This window comes from Mastigoproctus giganteus, chromosome 4 (genome assembly GCF_048544385.1).
Source record: "Mastigoproctus giganteus isolate SK-2022 chromosome 4, ASM4854438v1, whole genome shotgun sequence".
Classification (NCBI taxonomy): domain Eukaryota; kingdom Metazoa; phylum Arthropoda; class Arachnida; order Uropygi; family Thelyphonidae; genus Mastigoproctus; species Mastigoproctus giganteus.
In genome coordinates, this window is record NC_143578.1 from 122,596,012 (window position 1) to 122,614,270 (window position 18,259).

Sequence of the window (18,259 nt, forward strand, 5' to 3'; positions counted from 1 at the left end):
TTAAAATGTTACGTTTGTAAAACCGAAGTATTTATAAAACAGCAACAGAGAAACTGGTACATTTGAGAAGTTGCCAGAAGTTGGAAATAATATATATGAAATGAAGCCATAAAAAGATAATCCAAACAGAAGGATGACTGAGAGACCTCTACAGTAGCTTTAGTCTAATACGTACATAAAGTTAGCCAAGTGAAGCATACAAAAGGAAAGTGAAGTGTGTAGTTTTTGGCACCAAGGAAGAAAACAGTACATTAATCGACAAATGTATGTCGGTTGAAACTAGCAATAGTATGAAAATGATTGCAAAAAGGTTCTGGAAGGCAAATTCAAGAGATAAAGTAGGAAAGGTATAGTCCTGGTGATAAAAAGCTGTTAAAGACAGTTAGAAAATTATTATAGAAAATTTTCAGAAGTTAAATTCTGTGAGAATTTAAAAGATAAAATAAGCAAGGTATCATGGAGGAGATGTATAACATTAACAGAATTGAAAAATGCAGAATATGTGAGATGATCAAAAGATCACTGTAATTTCTTGAAGAGAAGCTATCTGAAAGGGATAACAGATAGAATAAGATGTCAAGGGAGAAAAATGGTGTTTAATCGATAGTAAAGTAAGAAGAAAAGAAGGTTGGAGATTTTTAGAAGATAGCTGCAATTCAGGTAACTTCAAAGAAAATACAAGATATAAAGCAAGGGAGTGCAGTCCTATAGATATAAAAAGACAACAGAACTAAAGCAATTTTAATTACCATATAATTGCAAATAATTCCCATGAGATGCGATATAAGACAAATAAAGCACCCATTATTTTCGAAAAAAAGGAATAAAAAGGAATGCATAGCAAACAAACAGTGTCTAAAAGAACAAGCAAGAAAGACAAATATAAATGTGGATAAGACAGAGAGTTAAAAAGCAATTGGATCATTCAAATAGAAGTCATGTAACATTATTACTCTCAAAGTAGGAGAATTACCACCATAAAAAATTTATAACTGTACATATATCAAGTTAGAACTAACCAAATTGAAATATATTAAATCCAAATTTATGCTTAATATATTGAGAAATATTTTTAATGTTGTAGTTAATAAAATTAACAGGGATACTGTTTTTTACCAATATAATAATACAAAGGTGACAAAATTTTTGTAAACAGTATCTGACTACTACTTAAGTTGGCAAGAAAGTTATGTTTTAGATAAATTAAGTTTTGGGACCTAAGGATGGCTTCATTTTCTGACTGTGAATGTTTTTCAAATGGCTACCATACACTATTATTATTATTCTTGAGTATAAAAAAACATAGGAAATTTCAAGGTCGATAAATTTTTAAGGAGCTATGATCAGTCAAGGGGACATCTTAACAGAACAGTGGTGCTATTTGAAAACTTTACTGTAGAGGTTTCAGGATACCAATTTGTAGTTAAAAATATTGTCGTTGCTGAGTTATTAATTTTTGTAAATTTCAAGGTCAAGGTAACTTCTACTGAGTCAGCCATTAGGACTTCTTCGTGAGTTAAAAGAGCTACAGCAGAGCCACCTGCTTGTTCAGTAGTAACTAGGAAATTGGCATAAATTGTGCAATATTGTTTATTAATTTCCATCTCTACAATAGATAACAGTTGAAAGGTTGTTTGAATCTGGGAGGAAGCAGGTAGGAAATATGAAGTCATACAAGCTGAAGTTCTTGATGTAGTATATACATGGATAGAACTGGAACATCATGAGGAAGCTTCACCATGGAATAAGAGCTAAGACCCCTAACGGCTACAACGGGTTTGGCAGATTGGTAGCTTAAATTTAATGCCTTCAGCAGAAAAAGAAGCCTCAATTATGAGGCTTCTTACATCGACCTGTGGAACAGCAGAATGATGACTGATGATCATGATGACTTAAGTTGGCAAGTATAATAATCTGTGTCAGATAATATTTTTGTGCACTTTAATAGAAATATTACAATTCCAGTTGGTAAGGTAAATAATTTGTGGGTTCTGGTATATGTTCAAAATTTACATTCAAAACAAGAATATAGTCTACAAAGAAAAAAGCTAAAAAATTATTATTTGGGTTTTTAGAATTGATAGAGGTGTGCAGATTGGAATATTACAGTGGCAGAGTAGATCTGAGAGTTGTTGTTGGCATTTCACCCACAACAACTCTTCAAATGCTTGAAATTTCTCCAGATTTTATTGTTGTTATTTTGGTTATTAGGAGCATTAGCAACTAAGGCCATATTGCTCCGGTGGTGGTCATTCCCTGATTTTTCCGCTTCTTCCGTATTTAGTGGTCACAGGCTCGAACCCCGGTCTAATCAAGAAGCGTGTTCTACGCACTGCTGCTCCTGACCACCTGGCTACAGAGGCGCCATTAGAAGCATATAAATCTTCATAGTAATGTAGGAGTAAATTAGAAACTAAGCTAGAATTTTGCGAACCCATGGGCACTCCAATAGTTTGTCTGTATGTATACTTGTCATGAAAAATGAAGATAAACACAAGAAAGGCACCTGGTGTGGATGGGATCTATCCAGTTATATTAAAGGAGGCAGCAAAGGAAGTAAGCAAACCCTTAGCAGCCATAATTATGAGAGTTTCCTTGGACTCAGGGGAGGAACCCATAGACTGGAGATGTGCAAATGTGACCCCAATTCACAAAGGAGGATCAAAGGCTGACACAAGTAATTATAGAACTGTGAGTTTAACTTCTGTTCCAGGAAAATTAATGGAGGCACTGGTTAAAGAAGCACTGCAGAATCATCTAGACAAGACTTCAGTTATAGCTCGGACACAGCATGGTTTTGTTAAGGGGAAGTCTTGCCTGACCAATTTGATTGGATACTATGATGCAGTCACAAAAGAACTGGATGCAGAGAATAACTTTGATATTATATACTTGGATCTTAGAAAGGCTTTTGATACTGTTGCACATGGAAGACTGCTGCACAAATTGGAGTAGTGTGGCACTGGAGGCAAATTGCTGCTATGGATAAAGGGGTGGTTGAGGGGGAGAAGACAGAGAGTGGTAGTCAACGGACACTGCTCATCGTGGACTAATGTTATTAGTGGAGTCCCTCAGGGTTCAGTATTGGGTCCATTATTGTTTTCTGTATTTATAAATTATATTGATGATGGTATATCAAGCTTAATGTCCAAGTTTGCCGATGATACGAAGGTTGGCAGGGTTGTCAAGGACACTACTGACGCTATGCTGCTGCTGCAACAGGATCTGGAAAGGTTGAGCAGATGGGCTGAGAGGTGGCAAATGAAGTTTAACATTGACAAATGTAAAGTACTACATATGAGAAACAGCAACCCCAGAGCAACGTATCAACTCTGTGGTACTACACTGACAGTGGTAGAGAATGAAAAGGACCTGGGGGTAATTGTGCAGGCAGATATGAAGTTCTCTGAGCAGTGCAGATGGGCTGCAAGAGTAGCTCATGGTGTCTTATCAATGATATACAGGAATTTTTCTAGCAGGGATAAGGAGGTGATTATTCCCTTGTATAAGGCAATGGTCAGGCCACACCTTGAGTACTGCATACAGGTCTGGAGGCCTCATTTCAAGAAGGATGTAGAGCTGCTGGAATGAGTACAGAGAAGGGCAACAACGTTAGTGAATGGAACAAAGGGTTGCTCTTACGAAGAAAGGCTTAAGTTTTGCAAATTACAGTGTCTGGAGACGGCATCGGCGAGGTGATCTGATAGAGGTGTATAAAGCCTTGAATGGTTTGAGCATGCTCAATGCTGATGGGATTCTGCCTCTTGCTCAGAATAATCACCTGAGAGGGCATAAATTCAAATTGAGGAAAGACAGATGTAGGATAGATGTCCGGAAATTTGCCTTTAGCCAGCGGGTAGTTGGTTGGTGGAACAGACTTCCTGCCCTTGTTGTGGAAGTTGATAGCCTAAATAAATTTAAGGCTCAGCTGGACAGGTATTTCGAACGAACGGAGGGGTGAAATGAGAGTCGGTTTTTTTTTTTTTTTTTTTGTGGCTGATGCTGCATAAGCTTGCTTTCTTGCATCATATGCCTCTACTAATGCTAATGCTAAATGCACTTTTCTTTAATGATGTCAAAATATAAGTTCTGTTCTGTCTTCCAAGTATTTTTATGCTAATGGCTCAAAGTGCAAGTAAAAATATCTACTATAAGCAGACAACCACAATTTAGTTTTTTGTCAATATAATCTGCTGCCTGCATTGGCATTTTGATAAATGGTTTAATCTTGGAAAAAGTGCTTCACAAGGTTTCTATAAACCTTATGAAGCAGAAAGTATTTTTATGTGAAACTTTCTGGAGTCTTCACTTTGTTTTATACATCTGAGTAATTTATGTGTTAAAAAATTTAGCGTATAATTAAAATTTATTAATGAAATAAGCAAATTCCAGAAACAAACACAACTGGAAAAGTGAACTAGCATTATAAATAGGTATCATTAAATAAGTGGTCCACATGAATAAACCTGAAATTTGGTGATTAAATTAAGGATCTCCAAAGCGAAATTTCATAAAATACATTCAGAACATTACAAAATAATGTAAAATTTCAGTTCTATATTAAATTTTAACATAATTTTTGCAAAAATCACAAAACTGTAAAAATTGCTTTTTCATGCATATAGATACCGACAGTCTTAACAGAATATCAATTTATCACAAATGACAGCAAAAAAGAATACTTGCCTCTTCACCTAAAGTATGCAAGAGATCACAGAGAATCATTCCAGCTTCTTTATCACTAACATCAAGCTCAAATGCCTTTTGATAGCACTGCCTGGCTTTACTAAATATTCAAATAAAAAAACTGGTTTAAGAATGTTGTAAACACACTAACATAACTCTCTCTTTCTCTCTCAACAACAAAATCTGTCTCATTTGTCTCATTTGTTGTTTGTTATTTGGTTTTTAGGAGGATTAGCAACTAATAACTAATGCTATTAGCAACTAATGCCTAATTGCTCCGGAGACATGCGGTGGTCATTACCTGACCTTTCCGCATCCTCCATATTCAGTGGTCACAGGCTCAAACCCCAGTCTAATCAAGAAGCGTGTGCTATGCACTGCTGCTCCTGCCCACCTGGCTATGGAGGTGCCTACAAGGGTCTCAAGAAACATTCAGAGTAAATTTTTTAAGTGGAAATGTAGTTATTTTTGAAAACATTTACTATAATTTGTTCACACTGTTAGTCATAACTGAATGCACCAAACATGCAGCTTCTTTGTGTCTACACAAGTGCAGACATGATTGTGAACTGAACCTCATTCTCAGGCCAACTTTCAAATTTATTATAGATATTTGAAGCTCAGAAGTTATATTCACTATCTTCCAAAAAAGTATCTGGACTCCCCAATACCTTCACATTAGCTCTTCTAGATAAACAACTGACTTAGTATATAAAGAAGGTGTATGGGCTAAACAAGTTAGTTGTTCTTATAATGTGGTATGTAGAGCTGTGCTGATTGATTTTGAGAAAAGTATTATTATCGGATGTCACATTTACATTGCTGGCTTGTTGATTTGTGCAACTGCTGATGGAAGCATGATGGTACCACTCCATTCAGCAACTTGCAGGAAGACCATGGAAGCTCAGTCCACATGACCAAAGGTTACTTGGAAGAGTATGACAATCTCATCAGGTATTCCTGCAAAACATTAACCAGAAGTTTAAGGCATCAACAAGGGTTGAGGTCAGTACAAATATGTTACATACAGAGCTCCACAGCTTTGATTTTCGTGGGAGAGTAGCAACTTATAGTCTCACCTTGTACAGAGCAACAAATTCTGTAACTGGTCGAGTGAAATTGTTTCTTTGAAGTGACAAATCTTGTTATACCCTATTCTTATCAGAATGTCTGCTGCTAGAGTGTGCTTCAAGTAGCAATACAGTCTAGCAAAATATTCTGGCAACAATGAAGTTTGAAGGAGGAGGAGGACTCGTGGTGTGGCAATGTTGCTCAGGGTATACCTAATACTTTTAGCAGTTGTATGGGAACCATGAAATGTCAAATAAAATATTTATTCATAACAATCGCCTTGCTATCTAGACATGGCTGATGGGAGGATTTCCAAAGCTATGACCAGAAAGAGATGATCCAAACTCAGTTTTTGTTTTTCTAGCCTGTCTGAATATTCTCTCACACTTAGCATTGCTATGAGGAATTGTTAAAATGCCAAGCATGACTTGAGATAATTTAATATATTTCAAACTTCCTTATACAGTCATGAGTTTTCCAATCAAGGACCACTGTACCTCAATTCTTTCTTCTTTCATAACAGCATTTGATAGGTTCTCACATCGATGCTGCAAAACATCTATGGCTTAATCTATTTCTTTATATTTAATGATGTCAACAAGTACTGGAAACTTGTCCACAAAAAATTTCTATTTTGAAAATGATAAACTGCCAATTGATGAAATTTTCTGTACTACCTCAGGATTTATGAACATCATTTTTTCAATAGGAGCTTATGTACCATGTAGTTACTTATAGCTATCAAGTACTTCCTCACCGTGTAAAAGAATAGAAAATCTTCTCTTCTCTTCTTTTAGACTCTCCAACCTTAGCAACAGAAACGTCTATGACCAAGTCAGAACTGTATTTCTGATTTAGTCTACTATGGTGATCAATTGCCAAAATGGAAGTGGAAGATTTGAAAACTGTTGGTAAATTTGGACACAACATATCTAGCAGTAATGAGCTCAGTACTTGAATGTGAGGTATGTTGGATTGAAGAGCTATGTTCTGATTTCCAAATTTTGAAAACAGTTCAGTCATTCATTCAAGCCAAAAGAGAGAAACATGAACAGACTTTTTGCAAGAGTAAGAATAACATGCCTAGAATTATTAGCTGCTTGGCTAATAATTCTAGGCATATTATTCTTACTCTTGTTTACAATGCTTTTACCAGTTTGCAATTCAGGACTTCCTTTTCTTGCGTTCATCAATTTATCTTCTCTCTAAACTTTTGGATTGTGAACTGGATTTGAATATAAGTCAGTGTCACTCTTTAATTCATATTCTGTATATTTTTGTACTTTTTAATTTGGTAACTCTGAAAAGTGCTCATATTGCTTTTCTCTCTACTTGGAACCTCTATTTAAATCTTTGAATCTATTTAAAGATAAATAGATTTGTCAAAGGTTGTAACTGTTTTACCAGTCTAGTTACACATTTAACCAATGCAAATCAACATGTACACGCATGCTTCAAAACCTTTTTTACTTCAGTGGAATGCACTAGTTGAAACTATTTAAATGTATCTTTCCTTTTAGCACTTCTTTCTAGATAGCAGTATGTGTCTACCAAGTATTCATCCACTTTTGCAAGTATTTTGCAAGTACAGTAAACCCCCGCAAATAGCGGGGGGTTACGTTCCTGAGAAATGCCGCAAATACTGAGTTATGGCTCCCATAGTAATAAAGGGGTTCTGTTCCAAAGTATGAAATATATAAGAAAAACTAGTCTAAAATTTTTTCTATGTATGTATTATATTTTTAGGTGGTAGATGACTTTCATCAACCGGTGAAATACCACCACTTTGCTTATTGGAGGCTTGAAGTGGTGAAACCCATGTTTAGTCTCTAGAGCAAAGTTTCCGGCATCCCCCTCCACCCATACTTCTCCTTCAACCCATGCACGGTACTAAGTACTATAGGATTTGATACCTTTCGTGTTTGGGGTTTTCATAAAAAAAAAAAAAAAATATGTACATAGACAGTACATAGTGAAATGCAAGCATAAGGCATCGAAATGAAAATAAGAAACAATTTAATATTAAATGTAATATTTATTAGAAATTTCAACCAAATCTTTCAATCCAACGCCTTTGCTAGCTAAAAAACTTATGCAGCCAGTACTACACCAGTTTCGCTAAAGTGTTGATAAAGAAGTTTTGCCTTTTCACGAATGATGAGTGAACTTAACGGAATTTTATTTTATTTTGAGTTCGGTCTTCTATCCACAGATTTAAAGCTTTTTCCATTTTTTCTAATTTAACATCACGAGTTACAGAGCAAATTTTTGAAGCAATTAGCGCGTTTTCACGGACACTGAGGCGGATTTTTCCTTCCGATTTCTTGATTGATCATACCGTTGACTCATTGATTTTATAATGTTTTGCCACTGAGGAGACACTTTCACCATTAGAAATTTTGTCTAATAACTCAATTTTATTCGCTAATGTCATCACCTTCTTTGATCTTTTCATATTTCCCTTTTTATTCGTAGCCATATTTTTGTACGGATTAGAAAGAACTTGTCCACAATAAAGTCACTTTGTTCCGTTAACACAATCAAAAGTCTGTTTTACACTGCAAAACGGTAGATTTATCACTTTTGTAAGCATATTAATTTATAAATTAATAAATTTATTCAATTTATAAGCATATATATTAAAAGCAAATGATGAAACCTTCCATGACAGGCGCATAACACATACTGAACAAGGATTAGCGAGAAACATCCACGCTCGCAATTTTGTCACCCCTCTCCCCCCCAACCCACTGAGCGCTGTTTTGACCGGGAAAGATAATTATAGCCATGCCCATGTTTTTTATGGCAGAAAATGTTCACGGCGCTTTAAAATTCACATTTTATATTAAATCAGCGCCCGCGAATACGCGAAACAGCGAATAGCGGGAGTTTACTGTATTTGCAAGTAGCAATGATATTATTAATTTGCACACAAATTAATAATATCATTGCTACTACATTTTTTAAGTCTACCATAACATAAGATGCCCAATGCAATACCACAGAGATCACCTTTGAGTGAGAGCAGCTTTCAATCTGACAATTTTTTTTTTTATTAAGAAAGGTCAACACAATGGGATATAACTTGGAATCACTTTGATTACTGCCAATCTGTAGTAGTTGAAAAATGGCTCATTTTACAGAGTCATCACTACCTCTCCTTTCCCTATCCATGCAATTTCACTAACAATGCCTATTGTTTTTGTTCTTCTACAATTGTACTTTTTTTTTCAATTTTGCTATCTGGAAACTTATTTCTGAACCTGCATGCTCAACACAAATCAGTGGAAGATTATGTTCTATGACAATAGATGCAAAAAACATTTGCACATACAATACATTCACCATGAAATCCATCAATGTACCATCTATTTTTGCATTTCTTTCTGTGCATTGCACACTGTTAATATGCTAATTTGTTTGAAAATGTCTGCATTACATCATGTTTCCTGCCACTCGAAAGTAAAGTGAAAAATTATATCTACAAATAGCAGTTAACAAGGCAAATGTGTTACCTTTTTTATATGTGGAAAATCTTGAATATATGTCTTCTGAAATTTTACATTGCATTTCTTTAGCATCTTACTGAATGACATATTAGCTACCTCCACACAAGTACTATGAAATTACTGCACATGACAGAGAACAATACTATTATACTGTTTCCATTTTTCAATGTAGACTGCTACTAAACACCTGAGGGCTGAAGGATTAACAAAAATAAGCAGAAATTTGAAAATTCAAGAACAAAATCCAATTTTAACATAGTTTTATTATATTTATTTTATTTTTTAGGGAAGAAAAGAAAAATACAGAGAAAAACTTAATTTTTTGGAAAAAAGATGGAGAAATAACCCTTTGTCACCAACTATATTATGATGATGAGACAAAGAAGGGTCAAAATGACTAAAAAAAAAATGGATTCTCTGTCATAAAAACAGGAAATTGGCAGCTATAAAGATGGCATTTCACGGAGTATAGAAATCTGGTTAAAATCTCCAGATATCTGGAGATTTTAACCAGATGAGTATTCCACTATTGCATTAAATCCTGTAATTTGATAAAACTGATAGGATAACTTGCCTTAACTTTATTTCTACAGTGGGCAATCTGCTGTGGATCAATAATTATCAGGTAAATTGGATGGATAGGCAAACTTTGAACTTTGAACTATGGCTGTATAATCAAGCAGTAACATCTTTTTTCTGATACTAAATGGAGGTTAATGGTGTTAAATATATTGACTTCATACTGGATGTTTAGCAAGAACCTAGGACAAGCACGAGAATTGGAATGCTGAACACAAGTGAGACACCTCACGTGAGCTAGCTCAAGCAGAATCATAGTTATACCAGTCTAGGTGAGACGGTAAATAAACTAAGTTTAGCATAGAGCAGAACTACAATGTTCAATGCATTCTGGTCCTTGAGGTTGTCACAGACATTCTCTCAGATTTGCCAGACAAGCTGCACTTGCTACCTGGGAGTCTAAAACGCTTATGGAACTGATATTCGGGTGACACTCAAGTCAAGTGGACCCAATTTCGGCGAAGTCCGGACGGTCTGTAACAGCCAAATCCTCTGCTTGCACCTTCACAATGGTGAGACTGCTAGTAATCCTGGGTATAACCTCCATGCACAAGTACATGGTGGGTGACCACACAGGTATGAACCAACGTAAGCAGGTGTCGAGGTGTGGTGCCCACACCACATGGAGGAACGCCGCCCCTCTATGTTACCAGGCAGTACTAAGTGGTACATGACTCTCATTAACCGGTGCAATACCACCACTTTGCTTATTGGAGGCTTGAAGTGGTGGAACCCATGTTTAGTCTCTAGAGCTAAGTTCCAGTCAACCATTCCCTAACTCTTCCATCATGCAGTATGACTGATGACTTTTGATGTTATAATGATGAGCATCGTGGCGAGATCCAATATTCCTTACATTTCAAGGGTACAGCTCTAAAACAGCGTTTGCAGCCCAGCCGCTAGTTATTGGACCGAACCTATTGGTAACTCTCTAGGAGGCTTCCAGATCAGCTAGTGTATAATCTTGTTACCTCTACTCTGCCAGATAGTGACTGGAGGGAGTCCGAGTAGTGTGTATATGCGGGGAGCATTGTCAAGGCCACGTTATGTCAAGGATCTGGGTATATTCTTACCCTATGTACGCCATATCCAAAAATTTTATTACTTCATACAGCATGTCCCACCCACTTTTTCTTACTATTGAATATACCATGAATTGTCAAACTAATAGAGCAAGCTTATCTGAGAAAAGATCTAAACCTCCCAACCACTTCCTAATTCATTTCACAAATATACGTGGTCTCAATTCTAATCTCAATGATGTCCATTTCCACTTGCAGTCTGCCAAACCACATGTACTTTTTCTGACAGAATCTCAGTTATTGGTTGATTCAACTACTGCTCATCTCAGATGCCCAAATTATTCGCTGTATGATTTCTTTCGCCTCAAAGGTGGTACTTGTGCATATGTCCATTCTGATATTCCCTGTCAGAGACTTGGCAATTTGGAATCTCCTCTCTCTGATTTCTCTGGCTTAAAATCTCTCTCTCTACCTCATTGCGTCAAATTCATCTGTTGTGTCTACCGTTCTCCCAATTCCACTAATCACTTAGAGCTCTTTGACTTCCTCTCTTTGCAACTTGACATTCTCCAGTCCAACTTTCCTAACAGTGAGGTAATTTTCCTTGGTGATTTTAATGTTCCTAACTCCAGCTGGCTTCCGTTTTCTAGTCACACCAACCCAGCTGGTCGAGATGCTCAGGCTTTTGCAACTACTAATGACCTTGCACAGATTGTTCATTTATCTACAAGAATACTGGATAATCCTAATCATACAACCAATAAGCTTGATCTTTTTCTCACAAACAACCCTTCTAAGTACACGGTCAAAGTGAGAGGTCCTTTAGGCACTTCAGATCACAACTTGGTGATTGTCTCTTCTCCAATGGAACCTTTATCTCATGGCTATTCCCAACCTCGTGTTGTTTGGCATTACAAGTATGCAAAATGGGATGACCTGCGAGACTTCTTTTCTTCTTTTCCTTGGTCAGATTACTGTTTCAAAACTTCTGATGTGAACGTTTGCTCAGATCGTGTCAGTGAAATTATTCTTGCAGGAATGGAATCCTTTATCCCACACTCCACTTTAAAATCTCGTCCTTTATCTAAACCTTGGTTTTCCAATAAATGTGCTAAGGCTGTTCAAGAGAAGAATGTTGCGTATCGTAATTGGCTTGTTTCTAATTCTCCAGTTTCATTTTCTGCCTACACCAAAGCTCACAACAATTGTCAAGCAGTTATTAATCAGTCCAAACTAGAGTTTGAACAGGCTAAGAGTACAAAACTTGCTTCTTGCCCTAATGGTAGCCGAGCATTCTGGTCTCTTGCCAAAACTATTGGCCACAACTTTTGCCCATCTCTGCTCCCACCTCTGTCCAAACCAGATAGTTCTGTTGCCACTTCAGCCAAGGATAAAGCTGACCTGCTAGCATCCCATTTTTCTTCCAACTCATGTATTAATGATCTTGGTAAAACACCTCCCACCATTCCCAACACGCTCCATTCAATGCCTCCTCCTGTGGTCTTCCGTCAAAAGGATGTCAGAAGGATTTTGACAAATCTTGATGCTAAGAAAGCTCCAGGTCCCGATGGTATTTTTCCACTTGTTCTCAAAACCTGTGCTCCTGAACTTACTCCTATTCTTTGCCGCCTTTTTTCACTTTCTTATTCCAAAGGTGTTTTTCCTTCTGCTTGGAAATTTGCTCATATCCAGCCAGTTCCTAAAAAGGGTGACAAATCCCTCCCATCCAATTATCGTCCCATTGCAATTACTTCTACTCTTTCTAAAGTAATGGAGAAATCAATTAACCGCCAACTCTTAAACTACCTAGAAACCTTCCGTCTGATCAACGATCGCCAGTATGGATTCTGTCAATGTCAATCCACTGGTGATATTCTTGCTTATGTTACCCATTTATGGACTAATTCAATGGAAAGGTTTGGGGAAACACAAGTAGTTGCTCTTGACATCTCAAAGGCTTTCGATTGTGTGTTTGGCATAAAGGTCTTCTAAACAAGCTTCCATCTTATGCTTTGCCAACTGTTTTTAGTAATTGGTTATCCAGTTTTCTCTGTGATCGCTCACTGAGGGTGATGGTAGATGGCTGTCTGTCTTCTAACTTCTCCACTAATGCCGGTGTCCCCCAAGGTTCAGTTCTTTTCCCCCACTCTTTTCCTCTTGTATATTATGACCTTCTTCCATTAAATGGAAATCCTATCCATAGTTTTGCCGATGATAGCACATTGCATTCCACTTTCCATTTTGAGAAACCTTGTCCTGCTCAATCAGTTTCAATTTCTCAAAATCTGCTACCAATTCCTTAAATGCCGATCTTCGGGTAATTCTCCAGTGGGGCAAAGACAACTTAGTTGATTTCAACCCTTCTAAAACTCAGTCTTGTCTTATATCTCGCAAAAAGGATTCTCCTGCTCCTATGCTTATCTTTAGTGACATTCCAATTTCTAGAAAAAATGATATATCTCTTCTGGGGATTACCCTGACTTCTAATCTCTTTCTCTTGGCACAAGAACATTAAAATATTGCTTCCTCCGTATCTAAAAAACTTGGTTTTCTCTTTCACTCTCGGCGTTACTTTTCTTCCAAACAGCTGCTCACTCTGTATAAATCGCAATCTGCCCTGCCATGGAATATTGTTCCCACATCTGAGGTGGTGCCCCCAAAACCTCTCTCTGGCTTCTTGATTCCATTCAGAAGAGGGCAGTTAGGTTAATTAATGATTCATTTCTAACAGAGTCTCTCCACTTGCTGTCTCATAGACGTACTGTTTCTGCTGCATGCCTCTTCTACAGATACTTTCATGGGCACTGTTCTTCTGAATTGGCTTCTATAATTCCCGCTCTCTCTTTCAAAATGGTCCGAACACGTACCGCCACCAGCCAACATCCATTTACTGTCCAACTTCAAACTCACAGAACCAACTTTTCATCTTCCTCGTTTATTCATTCAACTGCCGTTTTCTGGAACAACCTTCCTTCATACGTATTTCCTTAAAATTACAGTCTACAGAAGTTCAAGTCCAATGTCAACAAATATCTTCTTTCAACCTCCAACCCAAGCACGGTACTAAGTACTATAGGTTCTAATACCTCTCGTGTTTGGATTTACATAAAAAAAAAAAAAAAAATTCTACATTGTATTTCAATATTTGTTGAAGAAAAAGAAAAATTTCCTCAATATGATATGTAGAACACTTCCTAATGAAATGGCACTCTCCAGGAATTAAAACAAATATAGAATTAACGCAAAATGATTACAGTAATAAAATTGATTAAAAACAATTTAAAAAATTAAAACAAGTTTAACATAAATTTTGCAAAAATATTTTGATAACAGGAATGGAAATTAAGGAGTATGTGTGAGCCGGAATCTTAAATAGCGAGATTATTTGTCTTTGCACATGCACCTTAAACACCATAAGTCGGAGATTAGGTATGGACAACGAATATGAATTAATAGAATTCTCGTGTAATTTAATTTTGATGGTTTCTGCAATTAATAGTCTAGTATAATTACATTAGACACTTAGTATTTTGGCCTCGTTGAATAAAAATATATGGTTTTCATTAATGGCAAGAAAGGTTAATTCGGATGCTGCTGAATGAGAAGCATGGAATGAGGATGCATGCTGCTTTACTCTCAAATATAGCATGCATCAGGTCGAAATCCTTGTAAGAAGAGCCACAATCACTGCAAGAAATGTTTGTTGTATACCAGGTCATTTACTTGTGCAGCGAAAGAGGAAAGGTCTAAGAGATTGTTCAATACAGTGCATAATTTCCGTATTTGCCTTGCCACAATTTTAAATTCGGTATCTTTAAAGAATCAATCTGTTAAGTTGTTTGCACCACTGTTCAACTTATGGGACGGATATAAAGTATTTTTTTGATGTTACTATTGTTAGTTGGTGTAGTTTTTTGTATCCTATCCTTAGCTTGTACCCTAATTTGGTTTTTGTAGCAAGGGTTTTAGCAAAGGTTTATTGTAGTAACCCCTGTTTAAGAATCTGTTGATTACTATCTGTATTTCTGAGTTTAAAGCAGATTCCGTTGTCGAATATTTATAGGCAGTGAGAAATTGATTTACACCATCTCTTTATGACTATTTTCACCATCTCTTTACAACAAGCTGGCATTAACAAAGTTTCGGCTATTGTGTGTGGCTTTTTAGCCTTTGTGATAAGTTCGGTTACTTTTTAGCTAGCTTCCTGTACTTTTTCCAAAGTACAGACGAAGTCGTGAACTTTGCTTGTCTTTTGTTTTGTTGCAACAACCGTTGAAAATAACTGATATCTTTGCATGCCAGAGAAGAATGTTTTGCTGAGAAATGTCTTTTCAGTTTACTGGGAACCATAGCAGCATTGCTCAGTTTTTCTACACACAACACACTCCGAGATTGGGAATGTTTTATCACCACACCTGAAAAAAACTAAATACAAATAATTATCACTATACTGTCTGTACACAAATTTTTGTTTCTTTTTTTCTCGTCACTTTCAGGACTTGCACTCGTAGACGGAATACTCCTTACGAGGAACTTGCCCATTGTTAAAAAAAGAAAATAGTAAAATCAACAATGTTATGGCTTGCAGTTTTCTGACTATTTTAGAGCATATCTGTGAGGAAACAAAGTGATAGATGCGGGACCAATACTCTTCAAACAGAGGTAGGAGCACATCTATCGCTTTAAAATATAGTCTTATTAACAAAGGGTGGGTGCATTGGCACAGGAACAAGGTAATAAAGTTCAAGTACCAGGGACAAACAGGGTCATATATCAAAACAAGCCAATAAATAATAAAAGACGGGATTTTGTTAATCCTTAATTAGTGCAGCAACAAAACGAGAAATATTGGAATGGCAAACAAACAAATAACTTGAGAAAGCAAGTGTTGGATACTCACATGAAAAATAATTTACTGTCCCATACATACAACATTGTGTTTCAGTAAAAATGGCGTTACAAACATATATAAAGACTATAATTGGGAGTAAATAATGTACAGTTAATTTCTTAAAATAGGTAAAGGTTCTCAGTTGTCAATTTCAAATCATAATATGTATAGTATTATATATGTATACAACTTCAGCAAAGTTCGTGGCACTCCAGTTGCGGAACACTGGCATAGACAGTTTGGTTATACAGGATTCACCACATTACATCATGATCCAGAAACAATTTATAAATATTTTTTTATTATTATCCATGTGCTCTCATGCTATAAAGCATGAGAGCACAAGAATAATCCTTTTGGTTATCTAAATGGTCTGTCCTCTTTTATCAATTTTCACTCTGTTCTCATTCCATATCTACAATTTTAACTGTAGAGATGTAATGTGAACAGAGCCCCAGTCCCTTCCTTTTCTGATGTGCTAGTGCTGACATACATGAAAGTATGTCAGCACTAGCTTGTGATACTGTCAGTAACGGAAACCTATATGTGTGTGGGCCAATTCACTAGTCATGCTTTGTAACAAGCATTGGTAACACAAGAATAATACAATATCAGTGTTTATAAATTGGGATTGGACCCACTGCAGTGAAGCAAGTAACAGATGACAAGAAGTCTTGCCACACACCAAATAAGAGATTATGGTTGATGAGCAAACACAATTGACGGCAATAACTCCCTAATATGACTGCATACCATTTTATCTGGTTAACAGAGAAGGTTGCTCATGTTCTGAGATGGTATAAAATTCAATGTGCAGTTTCTAGAAAGGAAGTTACAAGTCATTTATACTTCAATAAAGTTCCTAACTCTGCAAATGTTAAAAAAATGGGCTGGAGTACAAATCCAGTGCCAATGCTGTGATACAAATTATATTTAAGATTAAAAAGGCTAAGACCGTTAAGACTAAAAGATTAACGGTAGCCACAAGCAGATGCGAAAGTGATTCTTGCACTGCTTCTATTGTAATGAGCAGCAGCCTAGAGAGCAAGTTTGGGGACTTCAAGAGCTGCTGGGAGTCATCATAAAATGAGTAAAAAATGGGCTGTTAGGGAAACTAATCAGGCTCATGGCGTTGCATGTAACTAATGCTAGAAGTATTGTAAATAAAATTGATGAATTTGAAGTACTGATCAAGACTTCAAAGACAGATATTGTTGGGATATCAGAGACTGTCACACAGATATAAGCAGTACAGAATTAGAATTTGGGGAGTACAAAGCGTACAGAAAGGAAAGACAGGGTAGGAAGGGAGGAGGGGTTATGCTGTTAGTTAAGAAACACATAAAATCTAGCAAGACTTTTGTGGATTTATTGGAGGATTGTTTTCTACAGCAACATGTTCAAGAGGCAACCAGAGGGAGTAATACCCTTGATCTGATCATCAGCAGTGATTATTCATGCGTTAAGAATTTGCAGATAAGGGAAAAACCACTAGGTGACAGTGATCACAGTGCACTGATGTGGCATTTACTTAAAGATGTAACTCCCATCAAGGGTAAAGGGAAGAGTTTTTGCTTTCGTAAAGGTGACTAGAGTGGTCTCAGATAGTTTTTAAATTCTATATGGTAGGATCAACTGATGACATTACCAATGTTGAATTCTAAATGGGAAACCTTCAGGGACTTAAGCTTGGAAGCTACTAGGCTTTTCATACCAACTAAGAAATACCCTTCAAGGTTCAGGTCTAAATGGATGTCGGTTGAATTAATTAGGCTCATGGCAGAAAATAAATATGAATGGGATGCATATTAATTATGATGCGACACAGAAGCCTATGGTAGGTATAAGCTAATCTGTAATCAAGTCACAAAGGAGGTTAGGCAGGCGAAGACAAATTAAGAGAAATCTTTGGCAAAGGACGCAAAGAAAAACAGTAAAGAGTTCTTTACTTATGTAATTTCTAGAATCAGATTGGTCCACCTAACATAGATAGTTTGATTATTGATGATCCTGCTCAAGTAGCTGATAAACTGAATGAGTATTTTGCATCTACATTCACACATGAGGAATTATTCAGGGAGGGGAATGCCAGAAGTTTATCAAACTCTAACAGGGAGATAAGTGATTTTGCAATAACTGAGAGCAAAGTGGAGGAGACATTGTTGAAGTTAAACATAAAAAAAGGCACCAGGGGCAGACGGAATCTATGCAGTTATAATACAGAAGGCAGAAAGGAAAGTAAGCAAGCAAACCCTTGGTCATAATTATGAGAGCATCCTTAGAGTCAGGGGAGGTCCCCATGGACTGGAGATGAACAAATGTATCATCAATTCACAAAGGAGGTTCAAAAGGTGAAACAAATAATTACAGACCTATTAGTTTAACTTCTGTTCCAGAGAAAATAATGGAGTCACAGGTTAAGGAGGTGATACATGATCACCTAAACAAAACAGCAGTAATAGTTCAGACACAACATGGGTTTGTAAAGGGGAAATCTTGTC

At 36.6% G+C, this 18,259-nt stretch overlaps 1 protein-coding gene across 2 annotated transcripts in view; it reads right to left on the reverse strand.

Annotated features, from left to right (window-relative positions):
* LOC150087035 (tetratricopeptide repeat protein 37) overlaps nucleotides 1-18,259 on the reverse strand; it is a 702,248-nt gene that overhangs the window by 429,952 nt on the left and 254,037 nt on the right. For both annotated transcript variants that reach the window (XM_090371768.1, XM_090371767.1), the window contains exon 15: nucleotides 4,687-4,786. In XM_090371768.1, coding sequence (XP_090227894.1) covers nucleotides 4,687-4,786 — 100 coding nt within the window. The remainder of the gene's footprint in view (nucleotides 1-4,686; nucleotides 4,787-18,259) is intronic.